Below are 22,516 nucleotides of genomic sequence, written 5' to 3'. Positions count from 1 at the left end.
TGTAATTTCAAAGTGCAGAGACAGTTGTGATTGTCCGCTCGCTGTCCGTCTGTCCCAGTCCGTCCAGTCACTCAGGGAGAAAGAGGTCTGCTCTCCTCTCCGCGCTGCGCTCCGGCTCCACTTCACACAGACAGAGGGAGAGAGAGAGAGGAAAAAAAAGGGAAAAGTCAGCCAAGAACTGCCGGAGACGACATGACACTTCACGGTCGCTTCCAGATATTTTGTTCCCCCAGCAAACACGTTGCTGCTAAATTTATGTTTGCATACCAGGCGTGCGTCAGGAAAAGGGGCTCACCCACCTTACATTCTTAAAGAAACACACTCCCGGGCCGTGACGCGCTCATGGGCTGCTCGGTGCGCAGACATGCAGAGTTTAAGTGATGCTTGGTGGCTCTCACAGTCCACATACTGAAAAAAACGTCTAATTGTTTTCAAACGTTTTACCATTTTTAAGACCCATGTGAGCTCAGGTGTATGTCCATATCTTGGTTTTGGGGGAATAGATAAACACAGGTACTTCTCAGGTTAGCAATAACTTTTTAAACTCATGAACACCATGATTATTTTTGTGTAACATGGCACAGAATTTCTTTTCTCCATGAGAGCTTTGTATACAGTAGTAACATTTCTGTCCACATATTTCCCATGAAGCGACAGCATGGCTGAGATACAGTGCCCAGAGGATGTTTTATCTGTAGGATGATGCAAAAGTTAGCATTGCACTGGTTTCCTCATAAGAAGCCTATGGGATTTTGCCATTGGATTATTGCTGGGAAAAAAAGCTCTGGGGTAAACAAACATTTATGATACGTACAGGTTTTGTTCAGCAAGATAGTCTTCACAAATAAACAGCGCTTTCATGATTATCATTTAAGCCTAAATGCAATCACCAGAAGTAAAAAAGCTAACATTAGGCTATACACAAACTACACTGCGGCCACATGACCTAACATCACCACCATAACAGGAATGTAGCTAAACTAAGTTGAACAGTTCTTTTAATTTTTGCAGCTTCACTTACAATAGTTGCCAATGAAGATGAATTGTTCCCTCATACACCCAAATATCCAGTGTCAATGCAGATTTTATTCTCTCATACCAAATTGGCTGTGGCTTCTCTCGTTTCTCACAATTGAATCAATCAAAAAGATGAGCCCAATGTTGGATGCCAATGCTGCTTTGCTAATTACTCACAGAACTGAATTATCTTGACAGTAAAACTACAAGTAAGGACCAGTTCCCTTCTTTATGACCCGCTCCCTACATCATGTGGACTCCAGGTACATGGGCTTCAGTTAGAACGTCGGCCATGTGTTGTCAGCTGTGCACCAGTTGAGGATTTCACTTCCTTTTTCACAGCTTTAGATTTAGTCACAAGTATGAAATGCATTAGTCTTTCAAGTGAGACACCCAGCGCTGCCAACCATGTGCCATTTAAGGTCAGGAGGAGTTTTATCTGAATCAAGCTCTGACTGCTTATGAACTGAGATCAACTGGATGGAATGAAACGTTCAAACTCTTGGCCTTTGCTGGCGTATGATTGAAATCTGCTGTTGTTTCTGATTTACCTTGATGAGACCCATGTCATTCCTTTCTGGCTCCAATAAAAATAGAGGTTCCCTCTGTTTTTGTGAGGATCATATTTTTCGTGCAATTTAATGAAGGTCTGCATTGTATCTTTGGACATGAATGCCTCCCACACCTCCTAGATGTGAGTCCAAAAGAAGGTTGAATGTGGGCCTGACCTGATGTGATTCACTTTTGTGCGTACAGTAAATTAACTGTGCGAACAAACTGTAACAGAAAACCTCCTTTGTGGTGATTCTATCATATTTAGAAATAAACTATATTCCTCAGTGATTCAACGAGCAGTACAGCATTTTCTGCTTCACCAAGAAAGGAATTTTGCATTACAGTGTAATTGATGGCTTGGTTCGGCGACTCCTCTTCCTTTTGATCCCGTACCTTCATTAAAGTAAGAGACATTAAGTTCTTTGAAGCTAAGCCCACAGTGGTGGTACATTAGGACCTGCTTGTCGCTTTTGAAGCTGTCCAGGGCCACCATAATAACAACGTTCCTCGAAAATGTCATCTGCCCTCAGCCAAGCTCAAAGGGTTGAGAGAGATGCCCTTTGAGAGCCACACAATAGTACAGGTATGTATGGTATGAGGTACCTGAATTGCTGCCTGACACGCAGGCTTGAATTCAGCTTAATCTCTATTAACACACCGAGCACAGGAATGTAAATGTTTATTTCCCCAGGAGAGGAAAAAAAATCTTTACCTGAAGACCCGAGATGGGGGTTGAAATCATTTCCTCTCCACCTCGGGGTTAAATTATCGTCCTTAATGGCTCCTTGAAATTCAAAGCCTACCTGCTCATGGTACTCATCGTGAAAAATCCAGTGTTTATGAAAGAGCAAAGACTCTGGGAGCCTCTTGTTGACCTTTGACCACTGCCGGCACCCTAAGAGCTCCGCAGACACCCCACAAAGCCGGAGCAAGCAGTAGATAATGCTTCGAGACATGAATAGTTTACATTCACCATGACTGGCGGTGCATAGCTAAGCCGCATCCTCATGTTACAAATGCTGCTGCTCTTATTGATGGACATGTTCAGCGGGATCACCCGCTCAAAGCTGCCATCAGCAGAGTTGCAAAATCACTGCCCCGAGCGCAAATGTATTTTTAGGGACTCTACAAGCTTAAATAGCATCTGTCAGTTGTTTGCTCAACAGATCTTGAAGGGACTTTTCTGTGTGGGAGGACAAATAAGGGGTTCAGGCAGCAGCTAATGACAGTCATTTTAGCAGAGATCTTTTGTTTGACTGCAGCGATGGGCTGGATGCAAGATGCTCAATGACACTGTTTTACGCTTCCAGGCCTTTTTAAAAGCAAAACTTTGCACTTTATATGCATGAACACACAAGCATGTTGGTATGACTTTACAAGTGCAAAACAGGGCCACAGTATGTACAGTACATGTGTCGGTTTCCTAGCTAAACATACTTGCAGCAGGTCAGTGCCCCCCATATGAGTAACCTAGTTGTCTCCCTTTGGCTGACCCCAAACATAGCTGTTTGATCAGTGATATTTGGCCTGAGAGTCAAAGCGCTGCTTGTCACATGTGTTCAAAGAGAGTGGAGGAATTTGCCAGATACCAGCTAGAGAAAATGCCCTTCACAGGACACCAGCTAGCTTGTTTTTGCAATAAAGAGGCAGCTTACTGATTTAGAAATGCAGTTTTTTTTCTCTTCCAAAGCAACAGAATTTTTTGGGATAAAATAAATACCTGTTTGGAAATACACATTAATTTTCTGGCGAAGAGTTGGATGAAAAATTGATTCCACTCATGTACCTACTAAATGAAGCTATATAAATTAAAGATATGGGCTGTCAAATATGCGTGTGCACTTGTGACAAGACAGGACAAAAGGCAATGAGCAATTTAGCAGGAAATCAAGAAATTAGTAGATTTATAACATTATTTAAAAAACGCTAGGGAAAAATGTCTATGGTAAAAAGAAAAAAGCTGACAAAAAGCTGTATTTGTAAGTATCATGATTACATATTTAAATTTATTTTACATGTTATAATCCATTTTAAGAACCTTTACAGGTAATTTCTTTGTTGTTTTTTTTGTTTGTTTGTTTTTTGTCTGTTGTCATTTATGCAATTTTTTATGTTTTGGGGTTTTTTTGTGCTAATTTGGGGTCATTTCTTCTTTTATTGCCTTCTTCCCACATTTTAAAAGAAATCAGGCCAATTTGCTCAGGTTAAAGCCTAGGAGAGAAATACAGAAGAGCTAGATAGCCTTTGGCATGAAAAACACTGAAAGCCCTCTCACCTCAATGTCAAGTTTCTTACTCCTGAAATGGCCCAATAGGTGACCTCTGACCCCAATTCTGAAAATGTAACTTCCAACATAGCAAGATCTAATGAATGTGACAGCCAACCCTGCTCTCCCCTACAGAGATGACGGTGAAATCTGCCTTCTTATCTAAGTTTCAGCAACAAAAGCAAACTGTTATTTAAGCAAAAAGCACACAAACACATCAGAGTGTTGTTGTTGCACCTTGTTATGGCTTCCAGTCCCCCGGCATGCAGTTTACCGCCACTTGCTTGCCTGTCTCATCTGTCCCTGATTGCCTTTATGGCTCTGTGGAATTTGGCACACTACCCGCTTGTGTGTGTGTGTTTGTATGTGTGTCCGCTCATGCTTGAGACTCTGGAGGAAACGAAAGCCCTTGCCATTGCTGGGCCACAGTGTCCCGGGGAATGCCAGGCTTGCAAAGGGTACAGTAACCTGCGTGTCTGTCAGCGCAGATCTGTTTCAGCTGCAGGCATTGCGTTCCGTCAGGCATGTCATATCCACTGCATGCTGTCTGAGGGCATCATGCCACAAACCACCAGTCAGAAATGTAGACAGTGGGCACAACACTCTTCACACCATTGCCAATGATCAGTCAACTTGTCTGAGAACCCAAGGGTATAATTTTTTTTTTTTCCTTTTTTTCTTTAGGGAAGTATCTAATTACATACAAATCCTAGCTTACAGCTAAAACCAAATGTGCTGCTGGACGAATATTCATAAATTCGCCTAAAGTACTTAGTGATGAATAACTGGCAGTGAGTTTCGCATAAGAACACAAATCCAGGATCTCCTGTCATCTAATGACAAAGTTAACCTGAGATACAGCATCTGATGTGTCCTCATCAGATTTTCCATGGATACTACAGCTCAGCAAAAAATCAAGCGAAAATAATCAAGTGGCTGTTAAAAAAAAACACTGTTATGTTTTTGGATTAGGGTGTCTATTGTTTCAGTAAATCTGCCGCAGGCTGTTAGCTGGCAGAAGAGCTGAACAGCGTCATTTAGGGTAAAGAGGACTAAACATCCCCCAGAATCAGTTTCTCCTTTGGAGATTAGGCAAATACGTGCCCAAGCATGTTTTTTTCACATCATTCTACACCTAATGTCTTTGTCCTATTTTTAAAAAACGCTTTTACCCTTCCCAAGAATGGTATTACATTAGCAGTGAAGTTAATCGGGGGTCCATATACATTCTTTTCTGGGTATTTCAGATATGAAATGCCCACAGAAATACAGTGACCACTGTATTACTGTAATTGATGTTGGTTTCTGTTTTTTTCTCTATTGTAAAATTGGCCTTAAATGTAAATCTGACTGGTAATTAAAAAGTCTTGGATAGGTCTTTGATAGGTCTTTGCAAGGCATCATTGTCACCTAAATGTCTCAGTCTTTAACTTCTCCCTGTGTTGCATGAATCTCATCGGTTAGGTAATACTTGCATGTAATTAGTCAGGTGTTCTGTAAAGCTTTCGGGGGGATGCTGAAAAACATGTGTGCTTAATATTGTGTAAGAACATCACAATTCATGACTCATCTCCTTTATTTCCTGGAATATGAAAAAAACCTAATTGCTCCATGGATGATGACAAGCATCAAAGGTCATGTAAAAACGGACCTCACAGTAAATTCTTCTTCTGCCAGTATGGCTGTTTCAGATTTCAGCATCTTGTAGAGGCTACCCGGAGAGACCACCTGGGCAGAGGTCTGGTTGGGTGTATGTATTCTGTTGACAATGCATGTGTGTGAAAGAAAAAGGACAGAGAGGGAGATGACAGACAGCTTGGCCCGGCTGTCAGCTGCCACTCAGTTCCCATTACGACTTCTCTAATATCTGAGCCGTGCTCCCTTGGTTTCTCCAAACTCCTGCACGCCTCAGGTACTGTTTTGGAGGCCAGCTGAATGTCCGTCTGACAGAGAGATTGCAAAGGAGAAGCCCGGAGAGAAAGCAGAAATGAAGCAAGGGCCCATTTCCCACGTTGTTCTTGGCTCCTTTCTGCCCCCGAAGACTTAAGCGAACACTTCCAAAACAAAGAGATTGTCTGTGTAGGTGCCCAAATAGCCAACCCACGCATATATGCACACTTGCACACAGACAGAGACACACTCACGCTGGGACATAAAAAATGTTATTCTAATTCCTTCTAAGTGCCTATTTAAGCAGCTGTTTTCTGTAAACACTGGCTCCGGACAGCAGGGCTCGGACATTTGGTTTTAGATCATTCTCAATTATATCATAATTACCAGGACTCGGTCTGGTTGTCAGCAACGGCACCCAGAAAATATAGCTGTGAACTGCTGCTGCTTTGCCAGCACAAACAGCCGGCGTGCTAATCCCAGCACGGCTCTGTGAAAATGGCCTGTGACGGGATATTGTCGAAACACATCGGGGTCATGTGGGACGGTGTACGACCCACACGACGAATCTCACCTCCCATCTGACCCATTCCGACTTAGCAATTATATCTCTGCCTCACAGGTCCAGTGCAATGCTTTTCAACAAGACTTTTTTGTCCTTCCTGAGAAAATCATTACTGAAAATCATCAAGGAGGAAGTGCGTCAGGGTGTGGTCCCACAGGAACTCAAAAGATCTAATTTTCAAGCACATGCTGACCTTTTCTCACACTTCTAACCTTGTATAGTTGTTGACTCATTTTCTGTCTTGATCCTCTCAGCGGGAAATGTAGATGGTTAACTTGGATGTCTTAGCTAATGAGCCGGAGTCATTATCTGAGGATTACATCCGACAGGTGCACAGAGCCCTGCTTAACAAGACCCTGGTCTTGTCTATTTGTCTATATTGTAGTTATGAATCTGCAGTTACTGCCCTGCTAAACACACATTGTCTGTGTAGATCCGTTGTTTATTAAAGGCTGAAGTAATGGTTATTTCAAGAGGGTGGGCATCATCTTGTTAAGATGTAATTCATTTCTGCATGCACGACCTCTCCAGCTCCGAGGTTGGGTTGAAGCTGGGAAGAAAAATAGTGCCAAATTTAGCAGCAGGGCTACAAAACTTTTTGTGGATATTTTGGTCCCAGATGTTGAAATTCTGGTGTAAATTCCCTCTAACAACAAGAACACAGCCAATATTTTGTCCACCCCTACTTGATCAAAGTGACAGCCAGACATTTCTCCATGGTGGTAGCATTTTTTCTTTTCATGTCCTTTTTCCATGTTGGTTTTTAGAATATCTACAATAATTATACTGTATCAGGTTTTTCCAGTGCTGTTTGCTATTTTGCATGTGTAATAAAAAAAGGTTTAATTCTAAACAGAGCAAAGAAGGAATTATTTAACCTGACTCACAGATATAAAATATAATGGGTGCCTTTCAGCAAACAGCTGCAGTCACGACTGTGTCTGCAGAAACATTAGCAACATTAATCAAGGTTTGCCATTTTGCAAAACCCAAAATGTAAACATAGGAAAATGTATAATAATTTGCCTTTTTTTAATCTTTGATTGGCCTCCTGATGTTTGAATTTGTCCAATACAATTAAACACAAAAAGACACTAAACATTTTGTAGAAAACTGTCTATTCTAACTTTAAGCTGCCATAATCATTTTTTTCCAACAATGGATCATATTAGGCCTACTTCTCATATATCATAGGGGTTGCTGAGAATGTTCAGCCCACTTTGCACTTCAGCTCGACAGAACTTTAGAGCAACTTTTAGCTGGGTTGCTTTGTCTTTTTTTGTTAGAGGTTTGTAGGGACGTGCTATGTATGCAACAAGTGGAATGTCTCTGCCAATAAATATGTCTCAAACAACAATTTACACCCTCAGACACTTGCTTGGTTAGTCAGCAAGTTCTCTTGAATATTAGATCCTTGTGCAATTAGCAAGGTCACAAAAGCTAGTCCAGATGGCTAGTTTCTGTGTTGACTCAGATAAATTAGAAGTGTTTAATATAATTTTTGTAACACTGAAGTTTATATGGAAAGGGTGTTTCTGCTGTTTATCAAATGTCTGTTTCCCAGTTTTTTACAACAAGGAGGCAAGTGCAGAGTTCATGTGACCTGAGTCAGAATTGAAAGTTATGAGCCGCAGACAAATGGAAAATCTAAGGGGGTGGCTCAGGGGTGCCACTACTCCTGTATGTTAAGCCTGGACCCCCCACATTTATCACCAGAGAGGAAGTTTATTGTCATGTCATGTTATGTCATGTCATTAGTTCTTTGGGGAACCAAATGTAGGGGTGGTTTTGGTACAGTTTTGTTTAATATACTGTATTTGATACACCTAAAATTGCATGTGGCCTAAGCCTGGCCCCCACATTCGAAATTGTCTAGAACAATGCATAAAACCCCAGTTGAAAAATACCAGAGTTTTCCTTTAATTCCATAATCGGCACATGAACTCCTGGTAATCTGTACTGTATCCACAGTGTGACTCATAATCCTACTGAATCCACAGTTCACGGTAACAGGTTTGATGGACACTTCAGCAGACAAATGGTCGTCAGGCTACACTGTCTGACAGCAGATGTATTCAATGCAGCAGCAGCGTTTGAGGGTAGAGTGAACCAAAGCATGCCACTGCACCAAAGACATGTCACTTCCTTTCTCCTCTGCTCGAAAGCCACATCTCTTTTCCTCATGATCTAAAGAGCATGAAAGGACAGCCACTCTCCCACTGTCTCTCTCTGTCTGTCTGCTCTCTTCTTCATGCAGCACCTCTGACTGTGTGTGATCCGGAGGTGTGACACTTTCCCAGTAGCCCACAGGTATCCGTTACCCAGCCAGCAGCCTTGGCACGCTGCCCACAGCCTTACCTGTCTCAGAGGGCACAATAGAGGGATGCCGTGCGGGGATCTCCTTTTCAGTCCTGCCAGATTCTGTAACCCCTGCTGCCACCTGCACACCAGCGGACCCCTCGGGAAACAGGAGGGCAGAGCCTCCAGGACTGATCTTTCTTTTCATGTTGACAGTCTGTGGAATGAGAGAAGCAGTCAAGACTTGGCTCCGATCATTACATCTCAGTGGAATATTCATAGTACTGAGTACTTGTAGCTTGTGTACTAATAATGTTTTCTGTCTCCTACACCTCATTTTAGATCCTGTATGTACAGTATGCCCCTCTGATATTATATAATAATAATTTTCCTTTGAATGCATGTCTATTTATTGCTTCACATAACCCTTTGAAACCTGGATCAACATCCGTTTTCTCGTGCTACACTCAGATGCTTTTCACAGGCATATAACCTTTGAAACATGTGCAGATTGGTTAGATTTCTTTTGAAAACACAGCGAAAAAAAAAGAAAAGTAGAAAATTGCAAGGAAGTAGGAAAAACTAACAAGAATTTGAACTGGAAAATAAGAGAGACAGAAAAGAGAGACAGGCAGACAATTGTTAAAAAATGTATGATAAATTGATAAATTGATTAATAGTAAATAAAAAAAAGTATCATTCTTAGCTAACATATTGATGCTAATATTAGTACATTGGTCAATAATTAATTAAATACTATCTAGGTAAGTAAATGAACAATGTGGGCACAACTTTTGCTGACACTGGTATGAGTGAAGATGGATAAATTAAAAAATTGACATACCAAGGACAGGCCTATGGGCCGACCAGGAAAAATGACTACAAGAAACACAAAACAACTACAAAGATATCCAAAAAGACCACAACACAACCACAAGGACAAAATAACAAAAAAGGACAGTAAATTACCCAAAAGAGACACAAAATTACTACAAAAGATGAAAGATGAAAAACAAAAACAGCAAAAAGGCAAAACCACCACAAAGTCAGGGCCCTGCTCCTATGTAAGACAGGTGGTGGGGCCCTCTGCATATCAGTGCCCAGGGGGCCCATTATCTCATAATCTGCCCATGGCAGTGACAGCCCTAGTTCAAACTGTACTCAAAAATTTTTGACCTAAAAACCAGCAATTAATTATAAAAGGTGGCAAGGAAGGGAAATCTGGAGAAGGCACAGGCTGTGATGCCCCATTGCTTATGATGAGTGAGAACTTTGTCTACTTTGGTGTCATCTAGTGGCCTGAATTTGTAAATACTTGTAAGGTTGGTCTGAAAAGCAATAGGCAGAGAACTGATGACTGGTTTGGCCATAAGGGGACATTGATACTGTCACAACATGCACATTGTTATTCATTATACTGTTTTTGAATTTTGTTAAAGGGACATTAGGTCAGTTGTATTTATGAGAACTTAACAAGGACCAATAAAATGTCTTCTGCTACTCTTCTTATCCATGGAGAATGAGGGAAAAGCTACAACAAGAATGCAATCCAAAACGCTCAGTTAAACAGATGGCTGTAGATCTGAATACATATCAGTTTCTGTTCTCATTTAAAAGGAGCAGCAGCATATTAATTTTCAGTATCACCTCATTCACAGTTACTTGACATCCTGCTCACATAAAATAGTTTCTAATTATGTTAACAGTCTGAATAAAGAATGAATTCCAACATTTACTGCTGCTATTGTGAAATGATCTGAGGGCAAAAATGATGTAAGACCAAAAATGCTGTTAAAGTTTTGTTTTTTGTTAACCTTTTTGCTTTGCTTGACAGATGGCATGATTCTCAGGTGATTTAAATCAAGTCAAATAGGACACTGAACCAAAATGACCCTGACTATGTCACTTTGACTTGTATTTGCACAAGGTGGTGAATCAGAGTACCACTCAGCCATTTGTGTGGACACAGAACTAGACTAAACCATGGTTCATTGTTCAAAAAGTATGCGGTAATAATAATTAAAATATTTAGTACTTTGCAGGTTATGTCACTTTGAACGTACACTATTTCTCCTAAAATACACAGGAGCTAATCTTTTTTCCCCATGAATTAGTACTAGAATGTCCAAGTAATATTAATGTATGAACCCTAACCTACCTGTCTTCACATTAGTTCAGCTAGGTTTTATTTCGGCTCAAACAATTAACATAAATTTACCTCAAACAGTCAATGCAGCATAAGACAAGTGCTCTGAAGCCATTATATTTTATTATTATTACGACCAGTGTTGTGCACATTTAACATGTAAAACTGTTAACCACAAAACTGGATATTAAAACATAACACTTTTCCCTATCCATGTTTCAAAGATGTAGACCGTTAACTCAGAAACCCAGTTTATTTGACCTGATTTTAGGGTGGCATTCATCCCAAATCTTTGCTGAGTCGGACAGCCGGATGCAGCTCAACTTATTTCATCTGGCATGCATGCTGAGTTTGGCCCAATGCTGGGCCAGGTCATTTTGGCTACCTGGATCCTGTTAACTTTTGAGCCCATAATTAATTTAAGAAGGTATGATATCACAGAAAAATAACTTGAAATCAAATATAATATCAGTAAAAACCTAGTAGGAGTATTATATATTTTAACATTTGATCCTGATGAGTCGTTATTTTTGATCTGCTGGTTGTACTTTGCTTGCCATCAGATCACATAAAGGCTTATCAAGGCAATTAAAACAATATGACGTGGACGATAAAATATGAGCGGAGCAAAGTCCAATACAACGTGGAATCTGTGTGTGTGTGTGTGTGTAGGAAGTCCTATATCCTGTTTAATGTATAAATCACAACTAACTTGAAATCTTTTTCTGTGAACTTCCTTCAGAAGAATCTTGATAAAAATTAGAGTCTGTGGTTTACTGCAGCCAACATTTTCATATGGGGTCTATTTGAGTTATACAAGGGTTGATAAATGGGCCCCAAAGGGTTCATCTACAGAATCCAGGACCCCAATGAGTAAGCCAACTGGAGAATTTGAGCAAAGCCTACATTTCCTCATCTGGCCTCCAAATGTGTAGTATAAAAGAAACTGCCTTAACACTTAATTTACATTTTTAATAACACAAGAATTCTTTGCAGAAATGAGCAGTGACGAAAAAATATTGAAGCGCTCTCAAATCTGAAACAGAGTCACACATCTGGCTCTGATGAGCTACTGGCAAACAGACCTGTTCGTCTGTGGGTAAACCACTGACGTATGGTTTTACTCAGGCCATTAAGTTGAATAATCAGAAATGCATTAAGAGAGGTGTTAGACTGGTCAAATTTCTTGCATTCATTTGAAAATATCACCAAATGTTTCTCATAAATATCATAACAGCATGTAACACCGGCTGTTTTTGTGGTCAACATCATCCTCAACTTCATATGTGTTAAGAAAAAACTGCTGTAGGTAATCAAAAACATACAAAACAACTATAATTTTTGGTGTTGTGATGTAGCATTGTACTACCATACGGGCTTTCAGTCTTACTGGGACACTCCAAGGCAATGGAGCCATTGTAAATGTTATTATTAACACACTGTGACAAGTCAAAAATGTCTGCTGTGAAAAAGGCCTGTAACTTATACTAGGAACTTTTGAAAGACTTTATTTAGAAGAGGAGTGCACTGCGTAATATAGTGTCACTGATAGATTACTGAACAGGCCTATTGGTCACAGGTCCAGAGGCCCAAAATGTCAGAAAACAACCACAAAGAAACACAACACAACTGCACAGACAACCACACAGAAAGAGTGACCCAAACAGCTACAAAAGTTACAAAACAACCACAAGAAGACACAAAATGACTACAAAAATACAAAAGAAAGCACAAAGATACACAAAATGACCACAGAGATACAAAAAAGACACAAAATGATGTCAAAGAGACACAAATTTACCTCAGAGAGACACAATCAATCACTAAAAGGACACAACCATCACAAAAAAGATGCATAACAATTACAACGACATGCACAACCACCACAAAGTCTGTGTGTCTTACTTCCAGGGGCCCATTGTCTCATAATCTGTCCATGTTTATACTGTATGTGTATCATATTCACACAGTGTTCACACAAACTCACAATTTTTCTGTGTTCTCAGACTTTTATACAGTATTTTACTTTGCCAATATACTGTACATATCAATATCAATATGCAAAATTTGGTGGTAACATTTACTGTATGATAAGAATTTCTCAAGGCAGAAAATCATGGTTGGCATTTACATTATTTGTATTCTGCAAAATATATGAGAAATATATAAAGTCTCAAACAATTCTCTCTTTTTACTTTGAAAAACATGATCCGACCCTAACAAAATGATTCCTTGTGACTTTATTCAATGTAATGTTAATGGCTAATGCAAGAGTATGTATAAAGAGCTTATATATGAACTCATTTTGAAGCTTTGATTTCAATGTAACTTCTAAATTGTGATGTCAATCATCCTCTATACCCCATTTAATGATCTTTTACCCATGATTGTCATGGCACTATGTAAATAATGTGTCTTTGAGCCATAAAATGAAGATGATAGTTAGAAGCCACATAGATACCAAATGATGAGTGCTGTCCGAGCCTGTGCCACACAAGGTCCTGTGTACTCAAAGCTGAATTTAATCTAACAAAGCACACAACTGTCTCTATGACTCCTGAGCTCCGGCTTGTGATAGTCATCACTGATACTTTCATTAATTGTAGATTTGTTCAGGAACACGTTACAAAATCACGTCATCTGATACAGTAAAGACCTACAGCATTGTCCAAACATCGTTTTTGTGGAGGACAAGGTTGAATAAAATCTCGTTTTAAGATCTGCAGTGTCTCAGTTAATGATGTTTAAATGCTGTACCACTTGGTCTTAAGGTCTTTACATGGAAATACCATCAAAATAGTCTACCATGTAAATTCGTAAGTGCATCATGCTTGTGTACACTAATGCAGAGTGGAGGAAAGCCAAAGAAATGAATAAATTAATACATAAATAAAAGTTTGAAAAAATCCAATGAATTTTTAAAAATAATAACATAGTATTATAATAGTAATATATCCTAATAAAGCCAAAATAATAGATATGTGCTTTTTTTAATTAAAGGTTTTTCAGAGAAACACTGTTGTTTTGCTTTTACTCTACTAGAAATGAAAAAAATAATACTAATATGATAATCCTCATTCGACAAAAACATATCCCTGGTTTATGAAATGTTCAGAAATCAGACTGCTGTTTGGCATTACGTGATGGCTGGTCTGAGAGGAATTCCCCGACTAAACCCTGCCTGGACTAACTTTTGCCCGTTTTACCTTTGCCCTAGTAACATGACTGTCGCTGACGTCAACGTGCTGCGCTACGTCTCGCGATAATTATAGAATATAAATACAGCTGCTGTCGCTTGAGGAGTTTCAGTTAACTCATTTACAGTTTGGGGACGTGTTCAACTACCGGTGAGTCTTTACTTGTATCTCTTTAAAGTTACTTTTTATCAGCGCCGCAACTACAGTCCAGCTGTTTCCGCTACAAATATACGGGACGTATTAGTATAATTGTATAATTATGCTACAGTATAATAACGAAAGACTACTGTATCCTGGAAGTAGTGTATGAGTCCATGTTCGGATGTCATAAGGAAAAAGTCGACGTTATTTTATGAACAGACGTTAATACTGTGTCTTATCTCTCTACAGGTTTTGTTTCAACAGATATGGCAGCAGCTGCAGTTATGTCAAACCAGGTGAGTTTACTAGATAGCAATTCACTCTAAGCTAACGTGGCTTATTTAGCTTATTCTGCTCGTTTTTGTTGGCATTGGTTGGAAAAAAAAAGGCTGTTTTTGAGCTTTAAAAGCCAAGAAACAAAGCTAGAAAGTAATTCATCACACTCAGTGTGAAGAAAACAAGTTTTAGCGTGTAATACTACAATACTGCATTTAAAAGTCTGAATTTCAGCACTGTAAATAATGTGTTTTCTTTGTTTTTTCTTACAGAATGTGGTGGAGAGGGTGACCAGCCTTCCTCTGGTCAGCTCCACCTATGACATGGTGTCCAGCGTGTACACCAACACCAAGGACACCCACCCTTACATCAGGACCGTGTGTGAGGCCGCCGAGCAAGGAGTCCGCACCTTCACCTCTGTGGCCCTCACCACTGCGTCACCCATCATTGACAAGCTGGAGCCTCAGAGTAAGACCCCTGATGTAACCTGCTAAATTTTATGTAGATGTGGCTTCGGAGTTCACAGGATGTCAAAACAAAACCAATAAACTAAAACTAACTACATGCTGACTAGCTGAGTCACACAGAGCTTGAAACAGGAAGTTCGAGTCATGCTACTGGCTCTTACTCATTTTGGTCTTTCACCCAGTTTTTCTGTTTACTCAATCACCCTGATTAAGCCACAGAATCTGATGTACAATTCTTTCACTAAAGAAACATTTACTCACTTTTCTCCCTGGTATGTTCTGCAAAAAAAAAAAAGTACTTATTTAGATCTTTGATTTTGCTTGCCTTATTAAAGTTATTTATCATTATTTTTGCCTAGTTGCCATTGCCAATGACCTGGCCTGTAAAGGTTTGGACAAGATTGAGAAAACGTTGCCGATTCTCCACCAGCCATCTGAGCAGGTACGTACTGGATTATTGAGCAATGGAGCTGGGACAATTACACTGTATCAAAGGTCAGAGCACTTATAATCAAGCCAAACTGCACAATGCTGTAACCGACAATGGATGTGCGATCATCTTCTGAGGGCTCGGTCATCACCTACGTCTTGTCTTTTTTTAACTGCTGTATCCCTACCTACAGCTGTCATTTTATTTGCTGATGATTTTGTCCCTGCGCAGATTGTCTCCAGTGCCAAGGATGTGGTAACCACGGCTAAAGATGTCTACTTTGGCACAGTGTCTGGCGCCAAGGACACGGTGTCGGACACTCTGACCAGCGTTGTGGAAAAGACTCGGGGTGCAGTGCAGGAGGGGATGGACAAGACCAGGGCTGTTGTGAGCGGGAGTGTCAGCACAGTGCTGGAGAGCAGAGTGGCTCGGCTCGTCAGCAGCGGAGTGGACACGGCCCTCAGCACCTCTGAGAGTCTGGTGGAGCAGTATCTGCCTCTGACAGAGGACGAGCTGGGTGAGTGGGGTCAAAACTACCAGTTAGACCACCTACATATGTTGCGCAACACAAAAATCCCATTTTATTTACATTTAATTATTACTGGTGTGGTGAAAGCTCAAACAATATTTTGTAATATTTATTTTAGCTTGCTTTTTTTTTTGCTTCAAATGATGTTTAAATGACTAAAGCTAACAAGAAAGGAAGAAAGGTCAGTGAGATTAGGCTTGTTTTTCTGTAAAAAGCTGTATCAAGGGTCAGTGATTAACAGGCAGCTCAAGTATGTTGTTAACGATGGATTTGCACAGTTTCCAGGAAAACAGGATTTAACAGATTATGCTCTTCTCCTTCATTAAAGGAGTCTTTGTTTAGAGTGAACTGTTGCATGCAGAACTTAATCACAAACAATCCTGTACACTGTTAGTTTAAATGGATCCGTTTTAAGGCGTTGACCAGTGAAAGTCCATTTGCCATGGATTTAACCCCTCCAGCTACTTTAACATTTAAAACTACAAGCAATGTGGAGCAGGCGTCTTCTCCATCCTCTTATTATATCAAAGTAAAAACACCAAGCACCCCTCAAACCTTACGAAAATTAATCAGGATTAAGTATAAAAGCATCAACAGAATCGTAACGAAACTCAAGGTAATCAGATGTTCATCCTCATTTTTAATGTGACTTTTCATGTTTCCTTCCCTATATCAGAGCTGGAGGCAAAAACTGTGAAAGGCTTTGACAACAAGGAGCCCAGCTACTATGTCCGCCTGGGTTCCCTCTCCACCAAACTCCGAAAGCGGGCGTACACCAGGGCTGTAGCCAAAATCCAAGATGGAAAGCAGCGAAGCGTGGAATTCATTTCTGAGCTGAACTCCACTGTTGACCTGGTGGGTCTACTTTTTCAAGAATTAGTAGCATTTAACAGAACTTTGGACAAGCTTACAAGCTACAACAAGGATTATTGCCATAGACTCTGGTTCTTAACATGACATGGGGACAAACTTTAACAACTACATGTTAGTAACCCAAGAAGCAAAAGGTTTATTCGTATTTAGCCCTAAAGTGGATTATAAAAAGCATATGATTTCCTTTACTTCTCATCATGGACAGATAACATTTAGTGTTTGTTTTTCCAGATTGAATATGGCAGAAAGAATATTGATGGCGCTAACCGGATGGTAAATGACAAGCTGAACTCCCTGGTGGCGTGGAAGTCCAGCGGTCCAAACCAGGAGAATGGTCACGAGGCAGAGGTAAGAAAATGACAACGCAAATATGCTACGAGACAGAGGTGTGGACTCCAGTCACTGATGACTTTAGACTCAACTACACAAAATCCAAAAAGCCTTGCACCTTCAGGTGGACTTTAATACCAACAAACTGCTACTTCACTTGGACTTGAAAATAGACGATACCTTCCAACAAGCCCAAAGACTTGACGGTTCTTCAGTTTAAAAGTTTGTCGGTTTATTAACATCTGCTCATCCCTCCCACTCAGGCCATCGAGTCTCGCACCTTGACCCTGGCGCGTTCCCTCACCCAGCAGCTCCAGACCACTTGTCTGGTCCTCGTCTCCAGCCTGCAGGGCCTCCCTAACCACATCCAGCAGGAGGCGCTGTCCCTCAGCCACTCCGCCACTCAGGTCTACACCAACTTCAGCAAGGCTAACACACTGAGAGATCTCCCAGACAGCGTGCTGACCGGCAGCAGAGTCCAGCTGGGCAAGATGAAAGATTCCCTAGACAACGTCATGGATTATCTGGTCAACAACACGCCGCTCAACTGGCTGGTCGGTCCTTTCTACCCCCGCATGGAACCAGAGCCCACTTGCAAACGGGCCTCTGTCAGCAGAACCAGAGCCAGGTCCTCCAGCTCTCCCTCTGCGCACTCACATCGAGAGGAGCCCATGGAAGTCGAGATGGAGTCACTACATTCAAAGCAGCAGCAGTGATACGTTACGGCTCTACGCTCTGAGTTTCAATTCATATATTCTAACAGAATTCAAAATCTAATATAGTTATATGTCAAACACAATGCTATTTTATACTTTTTAAAATTTGTATTTCTTGCTGAAATTATTATTTGCTAGCCAACCTGGAATCCTGTGCTTTCTACATAAAGTTTACTGGAATTTATATTTGCATTTACTGTCATTTTTCCCCCCTTCTACATGAAAGATGAATTTGCTTTTATTTCTTAAAAGCTAATATCATTGACTTTTTTTTTACAAAGTCATGACTAATATTTACTACAAAAATGTTATAAGTCAAAACCTAAATGTGGCGAGATCTAAACTGAATCTAAGTGTATGTTACATTTAAGAGCACATTTATCCAGAATAAAATCACATGATCATGTCTGCTGGGATAAAGTTCAAACTCCTCTGTGCTTTGCCACTAGGGCTGCAACGACAGATTATTTTCATTATCTATTAATCAAGAAAGTAATCTAAAGGTTAATCAATTTATCATTCGATTAATCATTAATCAAATCTAAAATATCAGAAAATGGTGAAAAATATTAGCGTTTCCAACAGTCAGATGATTGTCTCAAATCTCTAACTTTGTCCAAAACCCCAAAGATATTCAGTTTACTGTCGAAGAGGAGCAAAAAAATCCCAGAAATATTCACATTAATTCCTTAAAAATTACTCTTAACAGAATAATTCATAATCAAATTAACTGGTGATTAAAAAAATAGTTGACAACTAACCTATCAATTGTGACTAATTTATCTTTTACTGAATTACATTCAAAGTAACAACCAATTTGTATCTCAAACACATATGACTCTATACATTTCATAAGTAATGCTACACTGAGAAAATAATCAAAATAAAATATGTTTTTAAGCCAAACTAAACAAATTAAATTCATTTTGAATCTTCTGATGGGCATTGGTCACTTTTTAATTTTTTAATTTTACAGACTACATTAAAATTATACGGACAATCATGTAGAATCATACAAATAAACTTTATTATATTTTAAAACTCTTTAAGACAAGCAAAGCATAACTGATGCTCTTAGTGGCACATCAGATGTTAAACCCAACTTCTATAAATAGATTTCACGCTATGAAACACTTTCAGATATAATCACAAGATGAGAAAAATCCTGGTCATAGTGGACCTTTACTCAATGCAGGCAGCGACTTCGCCTTGACAGATAATCCACCAGACTCTGAAAATCCAAAATCAATGGCATGTTTCAAATGTTTCACAATATATTTTGAAAAAGGTTTTGGCCAAGCCCCTCATTCTGGAAATGGTATAAATACTCATAAGTCACATTTAAAAAATGAAACTGTCTTACCGTGAGCTTCTGAATCTGGCACCATGCCACATCATCCAGCAAGTCCAAGTTAATCTCATCCTTCGTCTCTTCAGAGAAGCAGACAGTCTGGCAAGGAAGAAAACACATACATATAAGTGTGGCATCCCATAATTCAGGTCCATTTTAACTATTAAACTAAACATCACCCGAAAAAACAAGATGTATATTCTACAAAACTTGAACGACAGCAGTGGGAAAGCTGCCTCCTCAGGTCTGAGGGAGTTTCAGTGCTTTATTCAAATGCTTCAGAGAGCATAGTCCAACAAGGCTTTCTTGCTTTAGAATTAATAATGATAACGAAACATACATAATGAAACAGTGTTGCTTCCTCCAGTGCTGGCACCATGTCACAGATAAAAATCCTACCTGTCCCAGCGCTGTGGTGACAGTGATGTGTGCAGCAGAGCCCACCATTGAACAGTGCAGGTCACCGGCAGAGACGACAGACCTGGGACAGCAAAAAATATGTGTACAGTTCTTTAAATAAAATTCATCTTCATGCATGCATCATCCCCATGTAGATACAACAGCTATACACAATACTTCATATTTTGTTCTAGTGAAGGCAGTAACACACCTGAGTTTGGGTTTGGTCGATCTGGTCTGCTCATTGGTCCTGGTCACGCGGCTTTGAGTTCTTTTCACAGGGGCCGAGGCACCCCTGTAGAAAAATGAGAGCTATGTCAGGGCCACCATCCACCTCATGTAAAATACTTACTTAAAGGGACAGTACACCTGAAAGACGTCTAGAATGTTTTGGTGTGAGTTTCATACTGTTGGAGATATCGGCCATAGAGATGCTCAAAATGCCAAAAAAAGAAAAAATAAATAAAAATACATTTGAAAAATTCAACAGCAATGTCTCTTTCCAGAATCAATACCCAGTTACTCACGATAATCCACAGACCTTGTCATGAGCAGTTTCATGTAGGAAACATTTTCTTTCAACCTAACAACATTATTTTGAGCAACCATGTCATAATTTCTACAAAGGGACGTTTCTGTTGAGATTTTCTTACCACTTTTAGCAACACAAACTGAGTGCAATCTACTTCCATTATATAGGAGAGAAAGCAGACATCTCTATAACCGATATCTCCAAAATCCAAAACTCACACCAAAACAATCTAGGCTGATAAATGGCTCTACGTGTAGGAGATAAAAAATTGGGTTTTTTTGTTTTTTGGGGAGCAAACTGTCCCTTTAACCTCCAATCTTACGTGAGATTTCCAGTGCTGTTGCTGCCGACTAATGTTCTGGTCCTCTTTGTCCCCTTTCCTCCCTAAAAACAGAAAAAAAAAAGCATTTTTTAGATATGTGACATGACTTGTGGATTCCAAAAGTTGATCAGTTTTTAGCAAAAGGACATATAGTAGCATGGAAGATAAAGCAGAAATAGATACGATCCTACGACACAAAACATTTGCTGCTACAGTACTTACCTTGGAGGTCTTGGATGAGGACCTCTGGGCTGGGCTGGGCTGACCCGGTGAAGAATCAGTTGATTTTACTTTAAAAAATAAAAGCACAAAAGATGACTGTTAGAGCAAACACAATAGTATAATTTCAAACACTGAATTTAATGCAGACGCTAAAACTGCTTGTTATAGTCGTGATAAGTTATCGTCACGGTTAAAGAAAGTAATATCACCTCTTTTACTGTGGACCCTCCGGAGGGGCTGCGGCATCTCAAGGGACTCATTCTACAAAAAGACAAAAATAATGCTTTTTATTATATTAATAAAAAGGCACCTGTGGATGGCAGCAGACGCGTCTTAATGAACTCAACTCACCTTCATGGCAATTGACACGTCGCTTGCTGAGACTTCCTCTAACAGAGCAGACAGGAAGAAAATAAACAAGCCATGAATCTCGAAAGCTCCTGAAGGAGCCATGTAACTTAAAAATGAAAAATGGCTCACCGCTTATTAATTCCCCTATGAGCGTTTTTTGAAGAGAAGGTGGCATCTTCATCACCTCCACTTTGAAGACTTTGTCCACCGTCGTCAACATGTTCTCCAATTTGGCGTCTAACTCGTTCATCCGCTCTTGTGCTGTGAGGAAAGACATGTTTACATTAGCACCAAGATGGAGACGAGTTGAGGACATGACTTTTGACCTGCAGGCGCCACCAAACCTTCTTTCTCAAACTGCTGAATGAAGAGAGTCAGTCTGCTCTGTCGCATCTCCCGGCTCAGCTTTTCTTTCATGAGATTATTTCCTCCGTTTCTCGTCCGCTTCAACGGCATTTTGTTGTCTCGTCCTCTCAAAGCTCAGCTCAGTGTGTAGAAATACACACCTGTGAGCGCGCAACGTTTGATTAAAGATCCATGCGCCGAGGCCATCAGGTTCTCTGAGTGCAACGCTGCGTGGCGGAAGGATACAGTTAGCTTCTCATATGAGTAAAGAATGAAATCGTTCAAATCTAGTGCCAATGAAAAGGGGTCTCTAAATCATCCCTGAAAAATGCCTTTTTCAAAGTCATTGTTAACCAGAGTATAGATCAATCCCATTGTAGGCAGGCTTCACGTTCTTAGGGGAAAATAAATGGTCTTAGATATTTTGTATTACACAAGGGAAATAAATAATTTCATATTTTCTATTATAGAAGGAAAAATCAACTGTCTTAAATATTTTTCAATTATTTACGGACAATAAATGGGCTTTAAAAAATCTATTATTTGGGGAAAATAAATGGTCTTAAATGTTTTTCTATTATTGGAGGGAAATTGATGGTCTTAAATATTTTGGTGTTATCTCAGGAAAATTGCCATTCTTCAATATTTTTTTCCATTATTTAAGCAAAATAAAAAGATATTGAATCCTTTTCTATTATTCAGGAAAAATCAGTGGTCTGAAATAGTTTTTCCATTATTTAAGGAAAATAAATTTGCATGTTGTGAGTACACTGTCACGCTGTTTATTAAAGCAAATTTATGTAAATTTTAAATACATAAAAGCAAATTATTTTTCATTTAAAAAAAAAAAGAAGCTTAACTTAGAACTCTACGCAATAAACTCTGGCTGCTATTCTGGTCCTTTTTATTGTTACATTCAACTAAGCCAGTGAGTGTAAATGTGAGATAACACTGTGTTTTTTAATCTTTCCACTGTTGGGACTGTGCTTTTTGAACACTTCATATTTGTTTTGTATTTTCTGTAGTGAATTCAGTGAAATATGAGTATACATTCAAAAATAAAATCAAGGTGGTTCTGTTTTAGATTTGAACCCATTCTCACAATTTATTAAACAGGAAACTATGTAACTTTTAAACATGCAAAAAGTAAATTATTTTTGATTTTTAAAAAAAGAAGAAGTTGGTTTCTTAGCAATAAACTTATGTTCTACAACCGATTTTCTTTTTCTCAAGTGGTTGTAGTCTACTATTAGGTATGACAACTTCCCAGCTTAAAAACACTAAACAACGGACACCAC

The 22,516-nt window shown here is 39.6% G+C and overlaps 2 protein-coding genes across 3 annotated transcripts; one reads left to right on the top strand and one right to left on the bottom strand.

Annotated features, from left to right (window-relative positions):
* Positions 1–7: 7 nt before the first annotated feature.
* cdca9 (cell division cycle associated 9) lies at positions 8–21,383 on the bottom strand. 2 transcript variants are annotated; one of them, XM_042512038.1, is made up of 11 exons: positions 21,218–21,383; positions 21,003–21,134; positions 20,874–20,911; positions 20,732–20,783; positions 20,523–20,590; positions 20,301–20,362; positions 19,658–19,741; positions 19,447–19,528; positions 19,060–19,146; positions 8,652–8,808; positions 8–120 (listed from the first exon to the last, which is right to left on the bottom strand). In XM_042512038.1, the coding sequence occupies exons 1-11, from the start codon at positions 21,327–21,329 to the stop codon at positions 68–70; spliced, it is 927 nt and encodes a 308-aa protein (XP_042367972.1). In that variant the 5' UTR covers positions 21,330–21,383; the 3' UTR covers positions 8–67. The 2 variants fall into 2 exon arrangements, with proteins under 2 accessions (XP_042367972.1, XP_042367973.1); XM_042512039.1 differs by lacking the exons at positions 8–120; positions 8,652–8,808 and adding an exon at positions 18,702–18,927.
* On the top strand, positions 14,067–17,880 carry plin2 (perilipin 2). The gene is made up of 8 exons (XM_042512040.1): positions 14,067–14,084; positions 14,325–14,371; positions 14,624–14,819; positions 15,178–15,260; positions 15,480–15,765; positions 16,454–16,632; positions 16,882–16,998; positions 17,244–17,880. The coding sequence occupies exons 2-8, from the start codon at positions 14,342–14,344 to the stop codon at positions 17,694–17,696; spliced, it is 1,344 nt and encodes a 447-aa protein (XP_042367974.1). The 5' UTR covers positions 14,067–14,084; positions 14,325–14,341; the 3' UTR covers positions 17,697–17,880.
* Positions 21,384–22,516: the final 1,133 nt, after the last annotated feature.

This window comes from Plectropomus leopardus, chromosome 23, assembly GCF_008729295.1.
Source record: "Plectropomus leopardus isolate mb chromosome 23, YSFRI_Pleo_2.0, whole genome shotgun sequence".
Taxonomy (NCBI): Eukaryota; Metazoa; Chordata; class Actinopteri; order Perciformes; family Serranidae; genus Plectropomus; species Plectropomus leopardus.
This window is presented reverse-complemented; position numbering and strand designations above follow the sequence as displayed.